We start from the raw sequence: 18,598 nt of genomic DNA, 5'->3' as shown, positions 1-18,598 counted from the left end.
GTCATTTCACATCTAGTCTAGATATATGTGATATCTACCATAGCCGTATGTTGCTGTATTTTTGTAGCAACTACCAACTGGGCGCTGTTTGGACCAGCTGACGACCGCAGTCAGGTATTATTGTCTTTTTTTTACCTAGCGGCATTAGCTGCACATGATATTTACTCTCGGTCCGTTCCTCATTGCGTCCCGAAGACTGCGCTGACTGCGTTTTATTTCTGCTTTACCTGATACAATTCAATAATCGGAATTTAGATGTTTGTGAATCGTTCTCGAATCTTTCACGGCCGAATCGCGAATAATCTATGAATCGAAAATTTTGCATGCCTCTAATATCTATGTGCGCTTGTCCTCGATAATAATGTATTGCTAGGCCGCGGGCGCAGCACATTTGTTCCCGGAAATAATTAGCCCCCACACGAGCGAAGATGACAGGAAAACAGACGTCTTTGGAGATATTTTTACGGCGAAAAGGGCACCTGATGAACCCACAACCTCGAAGACCCACGAACTGCGAAGGAGTGGATTTGTGACCCGTTTGTGAATAAACCGAGTGATTCGAGCGTGTCTGTGCAACAGGAAGATCAACTTGTAGAGATTGCAAATGACGGCGACCTTATTAAACGTATCTTGTGAAGCGGGCTTCTTAACTAATGTTTAACGACAAGGCGAAGTCGTTAATGGTGAAAGCGGTGTGAAATTGTGTGCAGCTTACATGGCGAGAACTGAGGTGAACTTTTCTACAAGTCCTTTCATGATCAAACGTAAGGTAATATTTCTTTCTTTCAAGAAAGTTTGTAGTGTTTACTTTCGAATCGCTGCATTTGCGCATTTTGCGGCTATGTTTAACGTTACGCGCATATGCAGAACTGCATCGTTGCAATTTTTGATGGGTTGCAAAATTTGTCAGAACACCGGTCTGTGAAAAAAAGACCCAAATAACACCGATCCGTGGTCCAAAAAAGGTTGGGGACCCCTGAATTACACTAATGTTCAAAACGACACGGATTTTGACAATAAAACACTTGACGCAAAACAATTGGTATTCAAACGTCCATCTAGTCTGATCAATATGTAAATTTGTTTGATTAAATTAGCCTAATTTGCCTCACAACTTAAATGCAACGAATGCTAACGTATTTACAATTCTCATAGCAAATCGCTCACATGTAACGCCACAAACTGTAGGTGTAAACTTAAGTGCGAATGCATACACAAACATATATTAGCCAAAACAACTTACACCCTTATGTTGGCCAAACCAGAGCGCAGCTATCCTTTATCCATGTCAGTGTCTTAAGTCTGCTTCTGTTATACAAGGCGAAAGTCCAGCCAGACCTAATGCTGCCTCCAGAGGGCAGTGTATCCTCCATCATTAAATAAAATACAATACTTTTGGACTTTTTGGATAGTTATTTTGGGGTTAATTCCGACTTACATGGAAATTCGGTTTACGTCGCCAGCGTAGGAACGGAACTCGCGCTTAACCCAAGGACGACCTGTCTAGTATTTTTGAACGAAAAGCGGAAATAAACTTTTGTCTATATGAGTTATAAACCTTTAGATCTTCCAGTACGATCTTTTATTGGACCAATATTTGTTTGGACCAAAAGGAGTATTGTTTACATTTTACAGTTGCAAAACAAAAACCTTATCGGTAATGACAGCCACTGAGCGAAAAGGTCCAATTTTGGCCCCAGTCTTATGTGCTTAACAGAATTGACTTGCTAACCATTTGCTACATTTTATGTGTCTGACTCATCGACGATGGCTCCAAATACCAAAATCTAAGTTCTTTAAAATTATGCAGTGCTGCAACGATTAATCGACTAACTCGAGTAATTCAATTAGAAAAAAAGATTTGGATTAATTTTTGCTGCTTCAAGTATTCGTTTAATTAAAGTGGCGTTGTAATGGTTTGTTTTGAAAGTGTTTGCATTTAGTATTATTGATTTGGATGGATAATTCTCTAGTGAAATTCTGGTCCACCATCCGGTGCCTGAGGAGGGGAAAGCAGTGCACCATTAACACTGTGTATAGTGAAGATGGTGTACTGCTGACCTCGACTCGGGACGTCGTGAGCCGGTGGGGAGAATACTTCGAGGCCCTCCTCAATGCCACCGACACGCCTTCCTTTGAGGAAGCAGAGTCTGGGGACTCCGTGGTGGGCTCTTCGATCTCTGGGGTTGAAGTCACTGAGGCGGTTGGAAAGCTCCTCGGTGGCAAGGCCCCGGGGGTAGATGAGATCCGCCCGGAGTTCCTGAAGGCTCTGGATGTTGTAGGGGTGTCGTGGCTGACACGTCTCTACAGCATCGCGTGGACATCGGGGACAGTGCCTCTGGATTGGCAGACCGGGGTGGTGGTCCCCCTTTTTAAGAAGGGGGACCGGAGGGTGTGTTCCAATTATAGAGGGATCACACTCCTCAGCCTCCCTGGTAAAGTCTATTCAGGGGTGCTGGAGAGGAGAGTCCGCCGAGAAGTCGAATCTCGGATTCAGGAGGAGTAGTGTGGTTTTCGTCCCGGCCGTGGAACAGTGGACCAGCTCTACACCCTCGGCAGGGTCCTCGAGGGTGCATGGGAGTTCGCCCGATCAGTCTACATGTGTTTTGTGGATCTGGAGAAGGCGTTCGACCGTGTGCCTCGAGGAGTCCTGTGGGGGTGCTCTGGGAGTACGGGGTACCGAGCCCCTTGGTAAGGGCTGTTCGGTCCCTGTACGACCGGTGTCAGAGTTTGGTCCGCATTGCCGGCAGTAAGTCGAATTCGTTCCCAGTGAGGGTTGGACTCCGCCAAGGCTGCCCTTTGTCACCGATTTTGTTCATAATTTTTATGGACAGAATTTCTAGGCGCAGCCGAAGCGTTGAGGGGGTCTGGTTTGGTGACCTCAGCATTGAATCTCTGCTTTTTGCAGATGATTTAGTGCTGTTGGCTTTGTCAAGCCGTGACCTCCAACTCTCACTGGAGCGGTTCGCAGCTGAGTGTGAAGCGGTTGGGATGAAGATCAGCACCTCCAAATCCGAGACCATGGTCCTCAGTCGGAAAAGGGTGGAGTGCCCTCTCCGGGTCGGGGATGAGATCCTGCCCCAAGTGGAGGAGTTCAAGTATCTTGGGGTCTTGTTCACGAGTGACGGTAGGAGGGAGCGGGAGATCGACTGGCGAATCGGTGCGGCGTCTGCAGTAATGCGGACTCTGCACCGGTCCGTAGTGGTGAAGACTGAGCTGAGCCAAAAGGCAAAGCTCTTGATTTACCAGTCGATCTACGTTCCTACCCTCACCTATGGCCACGAGCTCTGGGTCGTGACCGAAAGAACAAGATCCCGGATACAAGCGGCCGAAATGAGTTTCCTCCGCAGGGTGTCCGGGCTCTCCCTTAGAGATAGGGTGATAAGCTCGGTCATTCGGGAGGGACTCGGCGTCGAGCCGCTACTCCTCCGCGTAGAGAGGAGCCAGCTGAGGTGGCTCGGGCATCTGGTTCGGATGCCTCCCGGACGCCTCCCTGGAGAGGTGTTCCGGGCATGTCCCACCGGCGGGAGGCCCCGGGGACGACCCAGGACACGCTGGAGAGACTATGTCTCTCGGCTGGCCTGGGAACGCCTTGGGATCCCGCCGGAGGAGCTGGTTGAAGTGGCTGGGGAGAGGGAAGTCTGGGCTTCCCTGTTAAAGCTGCTGCCTCCGCGACCCGACCCCGGAACAAGCGGAAGATAATGGATGGATGGATGGATGGATTCTCTAGTGGTGACAGTGAATATGACATAACTCATTTCACATGGCTGAATCCAGCTGCTCCCTGTTAAGACCAACATCATTTTTTTTAATGCATTCGTAGTTTAGTTTTTAGTTATATTTAGTTGTTTTTTGTGGGAACGTGCTAGAACCATTTGTTAAGAGCAGGGTCCCCAAACTTTTTCCTGTGAGGGCCACATAACTTTTCCCTTCTCTGATGAGGGGCCGGGGTCAGTTTGTGACAGAAAAAGTGTGATGATTGCAGGAGTGCCTAAATGTAAAAAATTATTGTTTTTCAGAAAGCCACAATCAAATAACCCTTTCTGGATTCTTCAATGAACAAAAGTAAATATAATATAACATATAATATAATAATAACATTATTAATTAAATAGATAATAACAAAATAACCCTCTATGGGTTCTTCACAGAAAAAGCCAGGAAATAAATAACGCAAGTTTAAAAAAAAAAAAACAAAAAAAAAAACAAAACAAAAAAAAAAAAAATATTGTTCAGGGGGCCGGACCAAATGTGGAGGCAGGCCGTATCCTGCCCGCGGGCCGTAGTTTGGGGACCCCTGGTTAAGAGCATTGTAAAATAAATAAATAAATAAATAAACACTAGCATTTTATAGCATTTAAGCTAGCAGGTGTTTACTATGAAAGTTATCAACTTGTTCTTTTGTTGAACTTAGATCCTATTTTTTTTTTTTTTATACAGTTTGAGGCTTAGCTCAGGTATTTTAATTTCTTATTTTCCTTATCCGATTACTTGATTAGTCAAACACAAACTAGTCGATTAATTGACGACTAAAATAATCGATAGCTGCAGCCATAAAATTATGCTTCACAAATCAGTCGTCTTTGCAGTTAAAATGAGGCTACGCTGATGGGATGATCAAACAAAACCCGATTGTTAAAATGTTCCATCGCTGCATCCCTAATTCAGACATCAGAAAGCATGAATGTGAGCTGGCATTTTCTGGAATATGTGTCGTTTCTACCTTGCTCTAATACATTGATGAAGCAGTCCTCATTTCCATAAGCCCACGAGGCCAGCTAATATGTCGTTGGTATTCTCTGCACAACCCCTTAAACCCTCCGCGCACACACCCAGAGCCCCCGACCTGATCTCATTTCCTGTCTCCGCACCGCACAAACAAATGAAACCATTGTCCCGTTTCTCCGGACATTGTTGGTGCAACTTCTATTGTTTCATCACACGCGTATGACAATCGGCTCTGGGAGTCTCCAAGAGTTCACGCCATATTGTGGTTTCATATACAAACACACAGACACTCAAGCATAGATATGTACACAACATAACCCGCCTGCGGTGTAGCGATAACTGGGGCTCCCAAAAAAGTCCCTTTAATGTCATTGTAAGCCCTTGTCCTGAAGGGGGCTTTGTGTGCTTCTGTGTGTTTTTCTGACTCTCACACACGCACACACACTCGATTTGTAGACGCACAGCAAGGCGCTTTTTCTGTATTTGTTGGTTTTGGAAAAATGGCAAAAACTTTGAAGTCATGAAAAGGCACACAGGGGAAGCATTGGTCCACTAAGATCCTGGCGCTGAATGTGTGTAAAAAAAGTTGAAGCTGGTGGTGTGTTGGAAAAATACACTTTTGGGCTTCAGCACACCACAAATGTGAGTGTTTCTTTAAAACCTCTTTTTGTATTGGTTAGGCAAGGAAACTGCATTTTAAGTCATTAAAAGCAAACCTTTTGGGAAAACGCCACCTTAGGCTATATTATATATACAATGTGGTATTCTAGAGTCCTCTATCCATTTTATATACGGCTTGGATATTACAATTTCCATCTGAAAACGATAAACTGCTAACCATAAACTGTTCATGTCATTACCTCATGAGTTAACTGCTGAGCCTGGTTGTTCACCTAAACATGAACACTTATTTGTATATAGTAACATGTCTTAAGCATGCTTTTTTATTGCCTGCCATGTGCATATTTAACTGTAATTGAATTCTCTGCATAATATTAAAGGCTATTTTAGGATAGGGGGATAATTGGTCCCAAGAAGTGCGAGAACTGGCTGTAAATGATCATGATTAAAGTGATCCTCGATCTTTAAGACAAGTAATTCTTAAAAGATAAATGTCAGTATGAGTTATAAGAATTTGACATTAAAACCCCTCTAAATGTTTTCGTTTTAACAAAGTTTGTAAAATTATTTTAAGTGATAGGTCGCCATTCTTGTTACGTCGCAGTGCGTGACGTCACTTGGCCCGTTGCCGAACTTTCAGCGTGTCACTCTTAGCTACCCCAACATGTTATCGGTTCTGCCCTTCCAATTTGAACCAGATCGGAAAAATGAAGAGCAGGACAGCACAGTCGGTCGTTTACAGGACGAGCAACAAAGGCTAAATGAGAGCAGAAAATACAGTACCTGATAAGAGGAGTTGGGGAAAACTGATGATGTACTCGCGGTAGGCCTGAACGATATTGGAAAAAACTATTGCTGCGATTTTTTGGGGGGGTTTGCGATATATTGCGATATTATATTGTAATATTAAAAAATATATATATAATATAAAAATATATATATATATATTTATATTTATGTATATATATATATATATATATATATATATATTTACATTTATGTACATATATATATATATATATATATATATATATAAATGTGTATATTATATGATATTATATAATAAATGTAAATGTTATAATCTTCGTGTCGCAGAGTCGCCATGTAAACTGCCCCTTCGTGACATTGACAGCGATAGCCAATCCATTTAAACGTAAGTGCTGATAGTGAATGATCATTAAACACCGCCAGCATTAGTAATGGAGTATCCAGGACTACAGTTTTTTTTAACTTTTCCATTTTCTAAAAAGCAAAATTGTAGCTAATATATATAACATCCAAAATATAAACTGCACATTACCATTTTCTAGGGGTGTAACGGTACACAAAAATCTCGGTTCGGTACGTACATCGGTTTTGAGGTCACGGTTCGGTTCATTTTCTGTACAGTAAGAAAACAAAATGCAAAATATAAACGTGCTTGTTGTTTATTACACACTTTTGTGCTTTACACAACATTAGCCTCTACAAAGCTAGAATTCTGCTCAAAAAGTAGCGGGTGTTTAAAGATAATAATCCAACAACAATTTGCCTTTCAGACCCCGCGTATTGGTCAGCTTTCTTTCTGATAGAAAGAAGAAAAAAGAAGTCCTGTGCTAAAGAGAAAAGCAATCCCAATGACAAAGATTTTAACATATATTTTACAAATGAAATGCCTCAATGAATCATTTTTTTTCTTATAAACGGTTTTCAAAAGCTTTATTGGTGGATTTTCTCAAGTGAAAGCGCCACACAGAAATTAATAAATTGTAAGCAGGATCTGTGTATTATTCTTATTATTTAATTACAGGTGTTTTAGCTCATTTCAATTTATTTAATTTAAATTGGCTATTATTTATTTTATTATGTGTTTATATTTTACTAATGTGATGTAGTATTCATTTATATTGTATATTTTATGTTGTATAGCTTTAGTTCCTATGTGAATATTAGTTCCTACTTGTTTTGCTGTGGGAGGAGGGTTTTGTATTGAACACGGGGCCGTGTTGGTTATTATTATTACAGGAAAGACAGCAGTAAATCAACAAACACAAGTCAACTGTGCCCCGATCTACCACTCAAGAGATCTGATGGACTCAAAAAGTGGGTTACGATTGCATATTAGTTTGAAAATCAAATGGATCTACCGTATTTTTACACGATTGACTTCCGGTCTGCCCGATCCTTGCTAGTAGTATTGACGCAGGAGGGCCATCTCTCGCGTCAAATAATAAACTCTGCCATTCTTTTCGCGTGCGTCACGTTGAGCCGCTTGCGTTGAGCTGCTTCTGGGACGCGTAACACGCAGCCGCACTGCGACTGGTGTGCATTGGCTGATTGACTTTAACGCCCGCGTTTCGCTGCGTTCTCACGGTGGCCACTGTGTCGCGCCGTTGACGTTTCTGGGTTATACTGTCCACAGCCCTACCGTGTTGGTCCTCATTATAGTAGCGAGAAGATAGAGTAAATATAATCTACACAAAGAAACTGTAACCCGATCGACTCACAGCCTCGAAAAGTAAGGGTTACATTACGTTCGAAACTCGTTCGGTACGCCTCCGTTCCGAACCGAGCACCCCGTACCGAAGCGGTTCAATACAAATACATGTACCGTTACACCCTTACCATTTTCATATGCTACAAATGCGGCAAGGGAAGTTGAAATATGTAATAAAGCGGGAGATGCATCCATCATATTTCTACTGGCAGCAAATTGTGGAATTCCTGGCAGGCTCAATGCCTTTCTGATAACTCTCCGGTGTCTCCTCTCCCCTTTTTTAATATAACGGAGGGAACGTTTCATAGCAAAATATCAAGGCTTTCAATCGAGCAGACCCATCATTGATGGGTAAAGCATTGTTTTATTCCTTCACAAAGATTGATTCTGAGTGTTCTAAAATTTGTTATCAGATGTCTCAAGAGGAATTAATCAATCGAGCTCCACCTCACCCTACTCTGATCGGTTTAATGTCTCAAGCAAATATGCGCTTCATAAAAAAACACATGTGACATACTGGCCCACACCCGCCTGGTCAAGCAAAAAGAATGCAAAGGAGTTTTGGACATTCTTCTCTTTTTTTTTTTCCTTTCTCTGTAACAACTCTACACTGTCCGCGACAAACAATGATATCAGTGTCTTCTAACTTAGCGCTTGCGTGTCATCCACTCTTTAACCTTTTCACTCTTTATTTGTCTCAGCTCTTCTCCATCATGAATATGTTAATGAGAGCGACGGACTCTCTGTCAAGTACAATTGTCATCAGCATATCCGTGTCCTCCGAGAGCCGTGCGTGTCACTAGGAGGGAGTGAAGCTGCCCTAATGAAATATTGAATTGCTCTTTCGCTGTTACTTTAAGGCTTGGCACCGGAATTTTTTGAAGCATTTCCAGTTTATAGTCCAGTAAAAGTGTAGTTCATATTGTAGTCTGTGATTCAGATAAGTTGTTAATGTATTCATGCTCTGTTGACATCTTTCAAGGGATTTTTTTGTATTGCGGAGGGATAAAGAATGTCGCTAATCTCTGTCCATCATTTTGACTTTAATAGATTTTTCTGTTCTCTTGCATGCTTATTTAAAACTATATAGAGTAGATAAACAACCAACAGACACTTATTTAAACGCCTACCTCATCTAGTTGACCTCGACACAAATTCATACTTCAGACTGAAACTTTTCAATTATTCTGTCTAAATAAACCATCATAAGCACTTGTAAATCACTAAGTGTTTTTCTTTTTATAGTAGTGTGTTTTTTAATGGTCCTTTCGCAAAATGTACTTTTGCTTCTGACACTCAAAACTTCTCAGGCAGACATGGGGGCGAGACACACGGGAGGCGACGTCGCTTGCGTTCAATACATTTTCTACGGCACGAGCGCAAAGTGGCGAAAATCTAGCCTGGAACTCTAGACTCACTGCGCTATACAGTCCCTGACAAAAGTCTTGTCGCTTATCCATTTTGTAGAAACAATTGCTAATAATCTGACTTCTGATTATTCAGTCGGTTTCAGAAATGGCTCATATGAAAGCTAAGACCCCCTGTTCTGGCAAAATCTCCTACATCGGCAAAACATCCTACATTAGTCAAATTTGACACCCAAAGTACAACCGTGCGCTCTAAACTTGTTTTGTTTAGATGCATCCAGGAATAACGTACAAAAAAAATGCCTGCATAAAATACTTAAATGTAGTTATATCAAATAAGGTCGGTTTAAATATGCTACGTGACTAATTTGGTCAACTGCTTCAAAGCTAACACAAAAAAAACACAATGGTTAAAGGTATGAGAGGGTAATATATGCAAAGGCAGTGAAAAGGTTCTAAATAATTCAATAAATAATTAAACAAAAATAGTGAGTACTCACCACTTCTAACCGATGTGCGCATGCGTGTGGATGCATGTGCAAGCATGCTGAGCATTGTGTAGGACGTTTCGCCGGGTAGTAAGGAATGGCCGAACACCTCCCAAATGATGTTGAATGTACAAAAATATATTTGTTTCATATTTATCATTTAATGAAGACATAAAGGTCAAATTTTGGCAAGACAAAAGTTTTGTCGCCTACAGAAAGTGGTGTGAAAATTGAACAAAAAATGTACTCCAAATACAAAAATATGTTACATAACATAAGCGAATTACAGTGAGGCATATAAGTATTTAGTCAACCACTAATTGTGCAAGTTCTCCCACTTGAAAATATTAGAGAGGCCTGTAATCGTCAACATGGGTAAACCTCAACCATGAGAGACAGAATGTAGATAAAAAAACAGAAAATCACATTGTTTGATTTTTAAAGAATTTATTTGCAAATCATGGTGGAAAATAAGTATTTGGTCAATACCAAAAGTTCATCTCAATACTTTGTTATGTACCCTTTGTTGGCAATAATGGAGGCCAAACGTTTTCTGTAACTCTTCACAATCTTTTCACACACTGTTGCTGGTATTTTTGCCCATTCCTCCATGCAGATCTCCTCTAGAGCAGTGATGTTTTGGGGCTGTCGTTGGGTAAAACGGACTTTCAACTCCCTCCTCAACCCTTGGCGTCAAAATGAAAACAAGAACGGTGAGCAAAAATCCCAGAACCACATGGGGGGACCTAGTGAATGACCTACAGAGAGCTGGGACCACAGTAACTCAGGCTACTATCAGTAACATAATGCGCCGCCAGGGACTCAAATCCTGCACTGCCAGACGTCTCCCCCTGCTGAAGAAAGTACACATCCAGGCCCGTCTGCGGCTCGCTAGAGAGCATTTGGATGATCCAGAAGAGGACTGGTAGAATGTGTTATGGTCAGATGAAACCAAAATAGAACTTTTAGGAAGAAACACAGGTTCCCGTGTTTGGAGGAAAAGAATCCTGAATTGCACCATACCCACTGTGAAGCACGGGGGTGGAAACATCATGCTTTGGGGCTGTTTTTCTGCTAAGGGACCAGGACGACTGATCTGTGTAAAGGAAAGAATGAATGGGGCCATGTATCGAGAGATTTTGAGTGAAAATCTCCTTCCATCAGCAGGGGCATTGAAGATGATGAGACGTGGCTGGGTCTTTCAGCATGACAATGATCCCAAACACACAGCCAGGGCAACAAAGGAGTGGCTTCGTAAGAAGCATTTTAAGGTCCTAGAGTGGCCTAGCCAGTCTCCAGATCTCAACCCCATAGAAAATCTGTGAAGGGAGTTGAAAGTCCGTGTTGCCCAACGACAGCCCCAAAACTTCACCGCTCTAGAGGAGATCTGCATTGAGGAATGGACCAAAATACCAGCAACAGTGTGTGAAAAGCTTGTGATGAGTTACAGAAAACGTTTGGCCTCCGTTATTGCCAACAAACGGTACATAACAAAGTATTGAGATGAACTTTTGGTATAGACCAAATACTTATTTTCCACCATGATTTGCAAATAAATTCTTTAAAAATCAAACTGTGATTTTTTTTTTTTCCACATTATGTCTCTCATGGTTGAGGTCTACCCATGTTGACAATTACAGGCCTCTCTAATATTTTCAAGTGGGAGAACTGGCACAATTAGTGGTTGACTAAATACTTATTTGCCTCACTGTAAGTAGTGGTGCTGTGAGATCCAAATTTAATATTTTGTATGACTTCCATGGGCGTCGGCAAGGATTCATACAATTTATTGATGAAGTCATCATGAACATCAAAGAAAGCAGTCTTGCATGCCTCCCGGAGTTATCAAAATTCTTGGGTTTCGTCTTCCATGCTTCCTCTTTCATCCTGTTCATGCCTGGTGACTGGGCTACCCAGTCCTGGAGGATCTTGATCTTCTTTGCCTTGAGGAACTTTGAGGTAGAGATTGAAGTATGCGATGGAGCACCATCCTGCTGCAGAATTTGTCCCTTTTTATGGTTAGGAATGTAAGAGGCGGCTAAGATTTGTTGATTTGTTTGGTATCGAGGACGAAATCGATTCCGCAAATTATACGGACGTCAAGCATCGTCATTTGGGAGTTTAGCTCGTTGTATAGCCAGGACTGAGCCGTAGTGTCCTGGTGAGGACAGTATATTCGCATTTCGTTGTTCATGCACTGTACACGTATTCAGCATGTTGTTTTCTATTGTATTTTTGTATTAAATTGCCTTTCAAGATGACAGATATTTTCTATGTGTTGGATTTTATCAAGTAAATTTCCCCAAAATGCGACTTATATTCCGGTGCAACTTATATGTTGTTATTTTTTTTTTCTCTCTTTGTTGGGCATTTTATGGCTAGTGTGACTTGTAGTCCGAAAAATACGGCAAATATCTATCCGTGGGAAGAAGTGATTATCACATTGGCTCATATTTGCTTGTACAGAAACTAATAAAAAATTAACAGTACATGTGTAACATAGATCAATTTGCATTTTGAATTCTCTGTCAACTAAAATACATTTTCATTGCATTTTTTTTTTTTATGCCAGCCCAGCACAAATAATGACGTGTAAGGTAAGGTGTTGTCTGAATCTTGTGTCTCCATGTTTCCTCCAAAAACTCCAGTGGGGGCCAATGTACTTTGTCGGCCGTGTCCCCATGCATCCTACAGCAGGCAGTTCAACTCATAAATTGTCCATTAGACTCGTCACCCTTGAAGATTGAAATAGGGGACATGCTCCATGTTGTTTATGCAACTGTTGGGCGTGTATTTGCAGCCAGACGTGTTCAAAATGGCAGCTGGGGTTCCTGACTATCCCCTGTCCTTGTATTTGTTTACATGGTGCTTTAAATGTGTAATCCCCGTGTAATTAAACGTGACTCCGTTGATGGCCCTCTCGTACTCTGCACAGGCGCCGGTGCAGCGGAGTGAGTAAGCGTATGTGACTTGTGTTTTACGAATTTAATGTGTCTGTGTCAAGGCTCATCGTCATAGCTCAAGAGACGAACAGTGGCGTCTTTGTCGTGGCAAACTCCTCGCTCTGCCAATGTACACTAAAAGCAAAATCGTGATATTTGAACACATGCATCTCACATTTCGTAGTTTTAATCTTATCTTTATGCATGACGGCACACCTCTCTCCACGCCCTTCTTTCTGTTTTAATTTTGGAAGAGAATCCTGTTGGATTAGTTCAACACATTTCCCTTTATCCCATTGGGAGGCAGTTCCAAGTGGAGGGGATTACCTCAGTTTATCCCGTTTCCTTTTAGTACAAAGTCACAAAGCAATTCAAAAAAACAAAAGGAGCCCTTGATAAGACATTTTATTTGCACACAACCTCACCTAACCTCTGAACTCCTGTGTAGCTACAATCACGCAACAATTTTCCAACATAAGCCCCTTTTTTACTGACTGTAAAAGCTGACATTTTTCCTACAAAATGGGGGCGACTAAGCTGACATGGAAGATGTTGGAAGCCGCCTCTGCATAAAGGAATTGCACAATGGACTTCTACCTAGACGTCAAGGTGCCACTCAGTTTTCTTGCCGTATTGTGGCAGTATCTGGCCAAGACCCCCCCCCCCCCCCCCCCAAAAAAAAAAAACACATTAACTGATATCCTGTTCTTGAAGTTGTGCATGTGGTTAGAGGTCAACCGATATTGGATTGTCAAAGCCCGATGCTGATATCTAAGTATATTTTGTTCCGATTGACGATTTTGTGAGCAGATATTTGAGACCGATATACTTTTTTTTTTAAGGCGCGTTGATTAAATAAGGCATTTTTGTTTTAAAATTGCTTGGTGTAAAAAAGGCCTACCCCATAGTGACGAGAGTGCCACCTGTTGTAGTGGATGAGCATTTACCATGACTATCCCAAGCAATTATTTTTTTCCCGACTAAGCTATTGACTATCTTTATGATTTGTTCGCCATCAGCCCTCCCAGCTCAAATAGACTGGACGTCTAGCACCGGCAATATTCTCTCATGCAAGATAAATAAAAAAAAAATCTTACAATATTCACAAAACAAGCAATCCTGAAACTTACCTGTAGAAGCCTACCTTTAAATGAAAATGAACAATAAATGATTGAAAAATAATGAAAATGTTCAGTCCGCGACTGAACAATCTGTATCAGATTTTTGGAGTTGGACAATATCAGGATATTGGTTATCTGTTAAAAAGTCATTATCGTACTTTTCCAGGGTTTTTGCGCACCCCCACACCAAAATAAAAGCCGTCGCGCCGTTACGTTTCAAACTACTGGCAGCCTAGTTGAAAGGTTCGGCGGCAACATATTCATTGTGTATTGTAACGTCTGTAACTAAGCGCGGCCCCCTTAAGAGACGGTTTTACTGCGGGGCTGTGACATAGGGGGAAGCGTGAAAGAAGAATGGGAGAACAGCGAGATAGCGAGAGATAGCGGTTGCATGTCATGGCGGCCCTCTGTTTTTTTGTGATTGTTTTTCATTATTAATGTTGCCATAATAAAGTGGGTAAGACAATACAGACTCCTTTCCTTCTTCCCCCCCATCCTGGGCATTACAGTATTTTGGATCAGACTTTTTGGCGAAAGTGAGCGGTGGACATCCGGCAAGTTTGAATGAATTTGCGCCGCAAGTCGGGGCCCAAAATAGAACCTTGCTCTATTTTCTGAGCCCCACCTCCCTAATGTCAACAACGCATCTAATAGCAGAGGGGCAGGTGTACTTATATCTGTGCTATCAGGCTGTTTCGGCGGACGGATATCCACAAACATAGCTGACGAAACGTTGATAAATGCGCTTTTTTTTTCAGGGTTTGCGAGCTGTGGGACTCAAAAAATGACTCTCGTAGCTCTCCTTGCTAAGCTAAATGGTACCTCAATGTGCGTTTGTGTGGAAATGTAGTTCACAAACAACAACAAGCAATAAAAACTTCACCTTCTCACCGAAACTAGTAAAACTCTTTACACGGCTATTAGAATTTTCCCCTTTCTCCTTGAAATGGGTCTGTTAACAGAAGGACTGTTATTGTTGTTCGTAGTTATTAGGGTCAGATTAAAGGAAAAAGAAGAACTACGAGATGTACGTCGTACTATTGCTCTGAGAAAAAAAGTCGTATAATTACGTAGGGTAATGTAGTTGTAATCAGCTACGCATTTTAAGTACATTTACCGTAGCTGAGAGGTACAACATTAGCCTGGCTAATGGAATATTTCAAATAGATCTTTGTTTTGGTTCTTTCTGGGGAAAAATGTGAAAAAAAAAAGAAAAACTAAGTTTTCATATGACGCAATTTTGCTGTTGCACGACATGGTGAGGCTGTCCAACTCCAATGCAGCCCACCACCACAGCTTAAAAAAAATCCGAGGGGAAACCCTGAACTTCATTGGTGTTTTGTTCCTATGACACTGATGTACAAGCTTGATTCTTAAGCGTGTGTCGGCCGTTTTTCCTTATGATGGGTGGATCTGGAATATTTTGTATATGCCGTAATGCACAGGGTCCCGCTGCCAAAGCACTGATGGACAAAGATGGCCCATTGAAAGTGGTAGTTGTTTTGGTAGCGATTATCAAGATTTGTTTATAGAAGTTACTCAATATTCATGTCCTTAATTGAATACATTTGGCTTATTTTGCCCTGTCTCTCTTTCGCAGTACAACTTTGTGGGTAGAATCCTTGGCCCTCGGGGACTCACGGCCAAACAGTTGGAAGCGGAAACGGGATGTAAAATCATGGTGCGAGGGAAGAGCTCCATGAGAGACAAAAAGAAGGTAAGCACAAACTAGTGTATTTTACCCCTCATTATTTTTTCATGGCACATTCCCTTGGTGTATCCAGAGTGACCAAAAACATTTTGATCTTGCATTAATTATTGCTCTGTATGGGCGTTTGAGGTCACCATTCCTTGGTATGATGCAATAATTTCAAATTTCCCCCAGACTTGCTCTCACACGAAAGTATCCTCATCGCTGTGTGGAAACTCAACACAGCGGCCCTTGGATGCCTGATGGCTGGATGCTGACATGTGATCTGTTTGCAAAAGGCTGTGCAGTGGAAAGTAAAAGAGGCAGTAGTAGTACGTAGTAAGGAAAGCAGGCAGACGACCAAGGCCAGGGGCAGCCTCTATTTCTGGAGCCACTGAGCTGAGGTTGAGGTTAGAGGCATAAAAGGCTTCATGCCATGTGTTTTTGTGCACTGACATTCCAATGCTGGACATTTTTTAAACTTAAGATGGTTACTCAAAAACAAGTTCAGTTTTGCTTTCGTGACTTGTTACCATGCATGTGCCTTTACCATTTAAAACCATGTAGCATTGTAGCTAAACAACATACAGTGGGGCAAATAAGTATTTAGTCAACCACCAATTGTGCAAGTTCTCCTACTTGAAAAGATTAGAGAGGCCTGGAATTGTCAACATGGGTAAACCTCAACCATGAGAGACAGAATGTGGAAAAAAAACAGAAAATCACATTGTTTGATTTTTAAAGAATTTATTTCCTAATTAGAGTGGAAATTAAGTATTTGGTCACCTACAAAAAAGCAAGATTTCTGGCTGTCAAAGAGGTCTAACTTCTTCTAACAAGGTCTAACGAGGCTCCACTCGTTACCTGTATTAATGGCACCTGTTTTAACTCATTATCGGTATAAAAAGACACCTGTCCACAATGTCAGTCAGTCACACTCCAAAATCCACTATGGCCAAGACCAAAGAGCTGTCGAAGGACACCAGAGACAAAATTGTAGACCTGCACCAGGCTGGGAAGACTGAATCTGCAATGGGTAAAACGCCTGGTGTAAAGAAATCAACTGTGGGAGCAATTATTAGAAAATGGAAGACATACAAGACCACTGATAATCTCCCTCGATCTGGGGCTTCATGCAAGATCTCACCCCGTGGCCTCAAAATGATTACAAGAACGGTGAGCAAAAATCCCAGAACCACACGAGGGGACCTAGTGAATGACCTACAGAGAGCTGGGACCACAGTAACAAATGCTACTATCAGTAACACAATGCGCCGTCTGGGACTCGAATCCTGCACTGCCAGACGTGTCCCCCTGCTGAAGAAAGTAAACGTCCAGGCCCGTCTGCGGTTCGCTAGAAAGCATTTGGATGATACAGAAGAGGACTAGGAGAATGTGTTATGGTCAGATGAAACCAAAATAGAACTTTTTAGTAGAAACACAGGTTCTCGTCTTTTGAGGAGAAAGAATACTGAATTGCATCCGAAGATCACCATACCCACTGTGAAGCATGGGGGTGGAAACATCATGCTTTGGAGCTGTTTTTCTGCAATGGGACCAGGACGACTGATCTGTGTAAAGCAGGGGTGTCCAAACTTGTTGCAAAGGGGGCCAGATTTGGTGTGGTAGAAATGTGGGGGGGCCGACCTTGGCTGACGTCCTTTACGTGGAACAGTATATTTAAGCAAATGTTAGCAAGCCATTCCGTGTGTCACATTTGCTTTATAATTATTTTTTAATTAATAATTTCAACAATCTCGCAACTAGCCTTTGTGGCGTTCTCTTTCGACTCTCGGGCTCGTGTGAAATACTGTAGCTGTAAGATTAAACTAGCTTCAAGTTGCTTTAATTTCTCGCTACATATCTTCTCTGTAATCTTGTCGTGCATGTCAGCATGTCTTGGTAATATCGCCTCACATTGAACTCTTTAAAAACAGTGACTGTCTCTTTGCAAATGAGGCAGACACAGTTGTTGCGTATTTTAGTGAAGAAATACTCCAATATCCACATATCCTTGAAGCATCGGCCGTCCCAGTCAACTTTCTTTTTTTTGTTGATTGTCACCATTTTAGAAAATTGGGAGTAAAGGGTCACCCCGGGTAATGTTGCTTAGAGTGCTGCTTCCTTTTGGTGGGTAAATAAGGAGCAGCATTTAGTGTGTAAGCGACTTCATATGCTGGTAGCAGTACTGGTGACCAACTTATTTAGTCTATGTGCGGGCCAGACGTTATTGATTTTATGACAGAGGCTGGGGGCCGGATGAAATTTGACCAAGGGCCGCATTTGGCCCCCGGGCCGGACTTTGGACATGTCTGGTGTAAAGGAAAGAATGAATGGGGCCATGTATCGAGAGATTTTGAGTGAAAATCTCCTTCCATCAGCAAGGGCGTTGAAGATGAGACGTGGCTGGGTCTTTCAGCATGACAATGATCCCAAACACACAGCCAGGGCAACAAAGGAGTAACTTCGTAATAAGCATTTTGAGGTCCCTCAAATTTTGCTGCTTCGAGTATTCGTTTAATTGGAGTGGTGTTGTAATGGTTTATTTTGAAAGTGTTTGCATTTAGTTTTATTGATTTGGGTGGATACACTTTCCTGTAGTGGCAACAGTGAATATGATATAACTCATTTAATATGGTTGAATCGAGCTGCTTCCTGTTAAGACCAACATAAGGTGTTTAATTTAGTTTATAGGTATTTTAGCGTTTTTTTTTTTTCGTGGGGATATGTGTTTCAACGATTAAAAGCATTGTAAAAAAAAAAGTTAGCATTTTATAGCATTTAAGCTAGCGGTCTTTTGCAATGCAAGTTATCCAATTGTTCCTCATTTATTTTATTTTTTTTTTAATACCATTTGAGGCTAAGCTCAGGTATTATGATGCATTTTTAAATGAAAGTGCTATCCTTTATAGTTTGAAGAAACACTCAGGAATGTTTTGTATTCGCATTTAATGCTCTTTTGAAAGAGCAATCTTAGCAAGCCTTTGTTTCTCCTGAAATGTATTCTACAACGCATTAAATGTTCATAATCCGATTACTTGATTATTCGAACTAACTAGTTGATAGATTGACTACTAAAATAGTCGATAGCCGCAGCCCTACTTATCATGAATATACTGTATATAGGGTCAGTCCCAATAGACCCTACTCACATGACGTCACAAC

The 18,598-nt window shown here is 41.6% G+C and overlaps 1 protein-coding gene across 5 annotated transcripts in view; it reads left to right on the top strand.

Moving 5' to 3' along the window:
* qkia (QKI, KH domain containing, RNA binding a) overlaps positions 1–18,598 on the top strand; it is a 185,782-nt gene that overhangs the window by 71,512 nt on the left and 95,672 nt on the right. For all 5 annotated transcript variants that reach the window (XM_057859665.1, XM_057859662.1, XM_057859660.1 and 2 more), the window contains exon 3: positions 15,344–15,460. In XM_057859665.1, the coding sequence (XP_057715648.1) occupies positions 15,344–15,460 (117 nt within the window). The remainder of the gene's footprint in view (positions 1–15,343; positions 15,461–18,598) is intronic.

The sequence above is a fragment of the Corythoichthys intestinalis genome, chromosome 15, assembly GCF_030265065.1.
Source record: "Corythoichthys intestinalis isolate RoL2023-P3 chromosome 15, ASM3026506v1, whole genome shotgun sequence".
In the NCBI taxonomy this organism is placed as follows: Eukaryota; Metazoa; Chordata; class Actinopteri; order Syngnathiformes; family Syngnathidae; genus Corythoichthys; species Corythoichthys intestinalis.
This window is presented reverse-complemented; position numbering and strand designations above follow the sequence as displayed.